Source organism: Salvelinus namaycush, chromosome 3 (assembly GCF_016432855.1).
Source record: "Salvelinus namaycush isolate Seneca chromosome 3, SaNama_1.0, whole genome shotgun sequence".
Lineage (NCBI taxonomy): Eukaryota > Metazoa > Chordata > Actinopteri > Salmoniformes > Salmonidae > Salvelinus > Salvelinus namaycush.
In genome coordinates, this window is record NC_052309.1 from 69445297 (window position 1) to 69454244 (window position 8948).

At 44.3% G+C, this 8948-nt stretch overlaps 1 protein-coding gene across 1 annotated transcript; it reads left to right on the forward strand.

Moving 5' to 3' along the window:
- The first annotated feature begins 913 nt into the window (after positions 1–913).
- LOC120044539 (beta-1,3-N-acetylglucosaminyltransferase lunatic fringe-like) lies at positions 914–8948 on the forward strand. The gene is made up of 7 exons (XM_038989196.1): positions 914–1445; positions 5937–5985; positions 6272–6374; positions 6491–6644; positions 6769–7020; positions 7135–7220; positions 7357–8948. The coding sequence occupies exons 1-7, from the start codon at positions 1014–1016 to the stop codon at positions 7421–7423; spliced, it is 1143 nt and encodes a 380-aa protein (XP_038845124.1). The 5' UTR covers positions 914–1013; the 3' UTR covers positions 7424–8948.

The following is an 8948-nucleotide window of genomic DNA, read 5'->3' on the forward strand; positions in this document are numbered from 1 at the left end:
AGAGCAAGGGGCAACACTACTTCTAGGTTTCAGAGCAAGTGACGTAACTGATTGAAACGCTGTTAGCGCGTACCCGCTAACTAACTAGCCATTTCACATCCGTTACATATAAGTAGCCTAAATATAGTCAAGATGTATTCAATTAGGCACCATCTCTTGTAGATTGTGAGGCTCAGACGTTCTTTCCACAAACAGGCCAACTAAAGTCAGATAGGTTTGTTAATTATTCAAGCCTATTTGAAAAATGCTACTTTTCACCACCACCAGCTGCAGACAAGGTGCTAACTGAAAACATGAGCAATGTCCACCTGCTGCTTTCTTAGAGTAAATCTTTCACTCTTATCTGTAACTGCCACGGGACTTCCCTGATAAGGAAAACCATAGGATCTGACCCCCTCCTTAATCTCCTCCAGCTAATATGACTTCTTTATTCAAATGTATATGTCACATGCTCACACAGCAACATATTTGATGTTCTATTTACCAAACTACTATAAAGGCCTACTTATAGTAGATTCATGAACAAGCAAAGTGCCTATAGAAAATAGCTGTAGGCTAAGCAGAATGTGAGAACTTTGGCGGGCAAGGAATTCAAAAGTAACAAGGGGCTTATATAATTTATTTCACTCACACACACACACACACACACACACACACACACACACACACACACACACACACACACACACACACACACACACACACACACACACACACGCCTCATATCGTGGGCGTGTCTACGATTTAGATCTGCCTGGGGGGAGAGTCTTTTCTCAGCGTCCGCACAATATAGCGCAATATGGCACTTTACAGACCGCCCATGAGGCGTGGCTAGCTTGAAGGGTAGGTTATAAAGTTGGGCTAGGACAAAATTGCATTGTATTACAATAATGCAGACGCACGGGACGGCTGTTTGATTTCTTTGTTCTATCTGGAGAGAATTACTATATGGACTTTCAATTTAGGTGATTCTCAGTATACAACTACATATTGTAGTTTTGAAATATATCAACATGTCGAAAAGTTATGGTAAGAAAACGGTTGTTTCTATAACCAGTGCAGTATTCACCTGCCTTATGTTGCTCTTGGTGGTCGCGCAGCATCAAAGAGTTCAGGTAGACGAGGTTCCAAACCAGAGAGAGATGGGGACGCGCTCACTCCAGAGCATGGACACCGTGGCTACGGACGGAGTGAAGGCTGATCAGCAACAGGTCAACTCGGAGGCGCAGGCGAAAAAAGGATTCTCTGCGTATTTTTCCAAGTTGACCCGGGGACGGAGAGAGGCGGACAAGCCTGCAGGGTCCGCTCAGTCAGCGACAGATGCGTCCCCCGCAGAGGACATCAGTGCAGATGACATCTTCATCGCTGTCAAGACCACAAAGAAGTTCCATCAGTCTCGACTGAATCTCCTTCTGGATACCTGGATCTCTAGAAACATGCAGCAGGTAAGCCAACGCTCCTACATTATAATCAGAAGAATATGGTTAATTTGAAATCTTCCATGGACATAACCTAGAATAAAACAATCACATATTTCCACTAGGTTTCCTTTAGTAGGCTTAGGCTAGGCAATTTACCATAGGACACAATGGTAAAAAAAAACGAATATTCTCCCATAAAATATGCTTTACAACAAGCCACCAATGAGAGTTAATTGTTAATGCTGACCCACTCAAACATCTGTTCCACTCAGGTCAGGTGAGATGGGTGATAACTGTTTGATTCTGAACTGTCCATGTTACCCTATTAATTATGCAGAGTTCCTTAGGCCCTGCCACTTTGTATTCTACCTTGAGTGATGCCCCTGGGAACATAGGGAGCAGTTTCAAGCCTCTGCACCCCCCTCGTTTCCCCTCTTTTTCACCCCCTCTTTTGGGAGTCCCTGTGAATGCCCTGGTGCAATGCATGTCTCACAGCAGCAGCTCCAGTGCTGTCCCCTTTCCAGGGCTAACAAAGCGTCTTTCTGAAGGGGGGAAGAAAAGCTTTCCCAGCCCCCTTGTCTCAGCCGCTCCATGGGAACGTGGGAGCAGAGTCTGGGTCAAGCAGCCAAGGGATGGGGAAACGGGGGGCTTCGTTAAGGGGATGCTTGGGACAAAGGGGTGCATCTATAGGGAAGTTTGTGCTGGGAGTACCATGCTGAGTATGAAAATGCCGCCCTGAGAACCAAGCTCTTTTTAGACTGGTGCACAAAGGCACTCACAGCCATAGTTGAGAGGAAACAGAGGCTAGTCATAGTGATTTTATCCACTACCCAGAGTTGTCACGCATATTTTTCAAAAGTCAATTAAATTCTCCTCGGGCAAAATCACACATTCTTTATCCACCTTCTTTTGAGAACTCCTCTCTCCATCCCAAGCCAAACCCCACTCTGTTTTGGGTGTTTTGAAGGTTAGTCATGGCAACACTGTCTCTCTTTGTATGCAGAGGAAGTGGGGTGAGAAAATGGAACTTTGAACACATAAGATGCATCACATGGTCAAATACAGTAGCCCATTCAAAAAACTCCCTCCAAAAACTCCCTCCATTACATAATGGTCTGTGGTGAGTTTTATACATCCGATACAGGGGAAGTCTATCTGACATCTGTCCTAGTTCTTAAACTAGCCCCCACCCCCCCCCCCCCCCCCCCCTACTTCAGGACAGGTTTATGCTCAGTAAGATGGGCTGTCAATAGAGTTTGGGAGTAGCAGTTTACATGGCCATTGAGTGTTGTGCTTACTGTAGTGGATGATGTAAGTTAACTCTCTCTCTCTCTGAGATGGGTTAACAGCAGGGTTTAATCAGGCAGCTGGTGGGAGCCAGTGCAGGCTTAAAGGACAGCCTGGGCCCACAATACAAATGGGAGTTCCTGGAGGAAGGCTGACAGGTGGCCAGAAGTTAGAGAACAAAGGATGGTTCTAATGCCAGTCATAGGAATCAGGTCATTCCCAGCACATATGGACATCTGCACCCAGGCTATATGATAATGCTCAATTGATGAACACCTGTGGAGCTCAGCTGACTGAATCCAGTTGATCATGTCTGTAGCTGGTATCTGAAGCTGGTAGAGATTTCATGGCATTCTGCCAGCAGGTGAGGCCTGACTAGAACTGTAAACTGGGCAGATCAGAGCCCTGATTCGTATTTCCAGCACAGGATATACACTTTCTGTTTCCTTAAGCCAACGGACGTGCTATCAGATAATGTTTACATGTAAATAGAGAGGGTAGATCCAATCTGTGATTACCATGATAGAATTGTGCCTGTGGCTTACTGTGTCTGCAGAATAATATATCCAATTTAGTATTATGGTCAGAAGTTTGTTTTTTATTACATCAAATGAAATAAGTTATTGGGGGAAAAAAATGTTTGGTTCAGAGAATAGTTGGTGTAGTGAAAGGCCCAATTGTTTTTTGTGAGTCATAAGTTAGTGAGTAAGCAAAAGTACTGTGACATAATATGGTAAATACTATGTTTTTTTTTTAAATTTTTTTTTTTTTTTTTTTTTTACAACTTGTTATTATGCACGGGTTGTTCAAATAGTAGGCCCTTGTTTCCGGTGTTTCAGCAGATTTCCCTTCTGGAACAATGCAGCTTCCCTAGTGAGTGAGCCTCAAAACAATGAGAGAACAAACTGTGCAGCAACAGCATTCTCTGGCTTGTAGTACTCCGGGCTCTGCAGTACATAACTAGCTACAAAACACAGGTTGAAATCTAGCTCTAAACTACACATCAATGGACATTATAAGGGTATTGACTTTGGTTGTGTCTGGACAGAACAGCTGGTAGCCTGGCAGTGACATCATAGTGGTTGGATATGCATTCCATTTTTAATTGAAATTATACTAATTCGCCAGCACTCCCAAAACGAGCGTCTGTACGTCTGGCAGTTTGGAAGAAGACTTGGCTCCATTGTTGAGTTAATCAAATAGACCTTCACAGTATGAAGGAATGAGTCTGAATATCCAGCTGGTCAGAGAGTGGGAAAGTGTCATTGTGTGTCTGTAGGTGGCCTGTTCTCTGTCCTGTAGTCCACACTCCAGTGACTTTAGTGCTGTGCCAAAGGCTAAAGGGAAGGGAGAACGAGACATGGTTGAGTGAGGGGGGGGGGTGGAGTAGGTGGTTGTTGATGGAGGGAGTTGAGATGAGTGGAGGGGAGTGCAGTCCGTGCCCTTCCTTCCCGGGGATCTTGAGACAGCCAGCCAGGCACCATGCTCTGCTCAGACTGGGCTGTGCCAGGCCTTTCTTTAGTGGAGAGGAGTGCTGTCGTCCCCAGCCCTCATCTCATTTGTGGTTCAGATAGTCATCATTAAAAAAAATGGTTTATTCTCCTCACGGGGCAGGACTTGTTATTTATGAAATTATGGGGGTAAATTAATTAGTATTCCATTTGAGTGACTTCTTTAATGTTTCAGTTAAGACAAAAGCCATTTAGCCCTTTGGAGACTTCTCTTTAGTTAACTGCTGCAGCTGTATGCAAATACCAGCAAACATAGTTAGAATTTACCCAGCGGAGGACTTTAACCAGCATGAAAACACCCGGCATTGTTCTATTGAAGAGGGACAGCGTATGGGGTGGTGAGAGAGGGGGGGAACGGGGGATGGGTAGAAGCTTGAAGTGGGGGTGAATGACCACACACAGATTTCAATTTACAAATCAGCAGTGAGACCCCCCCCACCCCTCTCCATCAGCCCCTCTCGACCCCTTTCTGTCAGTACCCAGGCAGCTCTGGCAGCTGCCTCAGTGATTAGGCTGTCCATTCAGCGGGACTTAAAGCCAACAGCGCCAGCCTCTGATCCCTTTACCAGTGAAACCACCACCCTTCCTTAAACAAACACAGGCCCAGGGCCTTGCAGCATCCATCGCACAACATCTGCTCCCAGTTTGTTGTGCAAACCAATCAGATAAAGCTTTGGCACCGATGGAAGATAGTGCTGAACTGTAGAAATGGGAGGGGAGTTATTAGAAAAGTGAATGTCTTTGCCTTATCGCCCTGTGGCATGAACTCAGCCAGCCCCACTGTTAAGATACAGATCTGATGGCTGTTGCTGCTCAACAGTCAGTGGCAGCAAGCAATTAGTGGGAATGTGGGGTTGGTTCAGTTGTCATAAACTGTTGGGAGGTCGCGAGCAGCGAGGAAGGAGTGAGTGGGCGCTGCTACCTGGCGTGTTGGGGCACGCGGCGGAGATAAGGCAGGTGCTGTCTCTCAAGAGGGGAAGCGTAAACGGGCAACGGTAGACACACACACAAACAGGCAACGGCAGACACAAACAGGCCATGGGGGCCCTTTCATCAGCCCTGTCTGTCTGACTGAGGGAGGGCTGCCTAGCACCTGCTAAGCCCTACCCACCATAAAACAACTCCTAATCCCTACCTGCTCTTTTAAGTGTGCCACTGAGGCTGCCTTTTAACTAAACACCAGCCTGCAGTATTCTAACCTTGACAGCTTTATTCTTTGGCTACTAAGACCTTACTCTGTGTCACACAGGTGGTGCTGAAATTATCATTGGTGATGTCCCCATTGATATCTATATGATGGCCATCGATTTATATTTGTATTTCTAGTCAACATGTTGGAGTTAGGGAGTGGGTGCAGATCCAGAATGGAATTGGGTCTTAATGGTGTTGGGGGGGGAGGGATGGTTGCCTCCCTCTTTGTTCTATGTCTGGGATACTTTTGGGGGGCCTGCACAGTTGCCATGGAGAAAGGGGAACCTTGCATAAGAGGCCTTTATTAGAGTGGAGGTTGTTTAACTCCATGTGTTCTCCACATGCATAAATGACTGCTGCTAGATGGTCATCACACTGAATTAGATGTATGGTGAACAAGGACATCAGACATACTGTATTTTGGACTCCAGTTGATTCTTGTGCCACCACTTGTTCTGTGAGGGGCTTTGATTTCACGGATTTCCACTCCCACAATGTGATCTGATGTGTTTTCCCTCCTTTTCAGACATACATCTTCACAGACGGAGAAGATGAGGAGCTGAAGAAGAAAGTTGGTGAGTTTTGGATTTTTTAGAAGCATTTTAGTTCTCATTTTATATTTATCTTAACCTGAACAGTAGCTGGAATTAGTTTATCATTAAACGTCCAGATTTGATAGTGAGAAACCAAGCCCCTATTTTAATCCCCATGGAATGTGTTGCTTTGAGCTCCTGGGGCATGTAGTCTTAGTGGCAGATGCCGTTAAGGCTCTAACGACACTATAGTTACAATTACTTGCATTAACTAGCTAGTAAGGTACTAGTTTGTAACTCACCATCTCCTCCCTCATTGTTCCTACAGGGAGTCACGCCATCAACACCAACTGTTCAGCAGCACACAGCCGCCAAGCTCTATCCTGCAAGATGGCTGTGGAGTATGACAAGTTCATTGAGTCTGGGAAAAAGTAAGTGTCTATCTAAAGTGATGAATTTACCCAGGCTGTATATCATTCTAGATTTGATAGTGATTATTGTTCTAATTTAAATATTGTAACGCTTTAACAATGTTTTCCCCTCTTAGGTGGTTTTGTCACGTGGATGATGATAACTACGTTAACATGAGGACTCTAGTGAAGCTGCTGTCCCACTACCCCCACACCCAGGACATGTACATTGGCAAGCCCAGCCTGGACCGGCCCATCGAGGCCACAGAGAGGCTAGGAGACAACAAGATGGTAGGTGGACTTAGCCCTCCTGGCCTATGACAACTTTTCAATTGGTTATTAAAAGTTTGAAATGCTTCAGAAAGGTTGCATAACAACAACCTAACATGCTCGCCGTCTCTTTTTTTTCTTCCAGAGACCAGTAAACTTCTGGTTTGCTACTGGGGGAGCCGGCTTCTGTGTGAGTCGAGGCCTGGCTTTGAAGATGAGCCCATGGGCCAGTGGCGGCCATTTTATGAACACGGCAGAGAAGATTCGTCTGCCTGACGACTGCACCATCGGCTACATCATTGAGTCGGTGCTGGGGGTGCCTCTGACCCGCAGCAACTTCTTCCACTCCCATCTGGAGAACCTGCAACAGGTGTCCAGATCTGAACTTCACAAACAGGTGAGATGTGAACGTGTGTCCGTCCGTCGTTTCACTGTGAGAAAAGAGTTTCATTATTTATCAGAACTTATTGGGCAGGGTTGCTTATTTCTTTCCCATATTTGCTTATTCCAGATCACATTGAGTTATGGAATGTTTGAGAACAAGAGGAACATCATCAATATGAAAGGGGCTTTCCCTGTGGAGGAAGACCCATCAAGGTGAGACATTACACTCTGCATGACTAATACACAAATGGCAATCCTACTCTACTTGAACTATCTTGACTGTAAAGAGGGTATATCTTTTTTCTCTGTTAATCTAACCTCCATGTCTCTTTCTCTCCTTGTGTTCCAGGTTTAAGTCTGTGCACTGTTTGCTGTACCCAGACACCCCTTGGTGCCCGCTTCAGGTTGCCTACTAGGTGACCGGCTCCTTTGGTATCCTCGTCCCCGCCGTGCCTCGGTATCTGAAAGGCTGGTGGGGACCCATGTTTGGTATCGGACTGTGATGTCACTGTATTTTTGTTTCAGTGGCACACGGACTCTGATAGTTTTACTGGGCTGCTGTGCGGCCCCCCTTGGAACATTTCCTTCCTGTGTGGTGTCTTGGCTTCCTCCCCTGGCATAGGGGCAGAGGAGCCAGGCAGGCACTTAGTGGGAAGGAGCTTAAAGCATTATGGCTTTGCAGGCAATCAGTGCGTTGTGTTTTAAATGTTGCTTGTAAATGTATTTGCAATTCTTATAGAATGTACTACTTATATATCCAAGCCTTTTGCCAGCTTTACGTGATTAATTTGTTGAATTTCCATTGAATTGTTTGCTTTATTGTTCAATTTCTTTTTGTTTCTTCTGGGTTTTGGAAGCCATTCAAGGTGATCCTTTTAGGTTCTATAGAGATAATCAGACGGTCAGAATTTCTGAGATTGTGGAGGAAATGGTTTTCATTTGGGGATTTTTGGTTGTGGTTAATTTTTTTGTTCATTTCAGAAGACTCCGGACAAAAACAATAATATGAAGATATTTTGGTGCTTTTTGTTAATGATTTGTCAGTGTTATTACTAATATATGATTTGAGCTGGCAGAAGGCAGTTTTCCAAATGTGCCGTCAGGTTATAAAATCTGAGGTACATCAGGAATAAGCACTTTCTCCCTTATTGATAGTTTTAAATGAACGAATTGACAGAATTGACATCCCTAGATATGTTTCACAGCTGTGTCAAAACCAACGGATGTAATGACAACCCCAAAAATATCAATATCTCTAGATTTGATTGTATTTAATAACATTCCTTGCATTTGATAGAATCAGGGAAAATAAAATACAGCAAAGATGTTTTTTCTGTTACAATCAACTGTTGATTTGTTTGAAGATGGTCTTGTTTAAAAATTGCACAGCTGGGTTTCAAATGAACTTTTGCTTGCTCTTGTGAAGTAGCTAAATTACCTCCAACTCTTCCACTGAGAGTTTATATTTACCTTTTTAGATTACCATCAACACATGTAATACTCTCTGATACTTTTTGCACAAAATGGATTGATGGAGAGCCATGTACACTAGTCTAACTTATTCCTCAGTGAGTATGCGGGTTGGTTTTGTATTGAGCTTTGCAAGAGCAACACCAGTGTTTACACACACAGAGGTGTTCATCCTCTGTAAACGACCCATATTGGGTAGAATTGTATATGTTAATTATAAAGCAGTATTTGTGTACTGTGCATTTTTGTTGAAATGCTAAATGTGTATATTGAGGATTAGAATGTAAAGGATTTTGATGACCTGTACATGTTTTTTACTGCTTGTTGTAACTGCGCTAAATGGCTGTTATTTATCCTCCAGTATCTGGATGGTTCTAATGTTTGCTTCTCAGGGATTATGATCAAATCCTGATGTTATTACCATAGGAACCACTGTGGTGCCTGAACATGACGCTTTGAAATAAAGTTGGA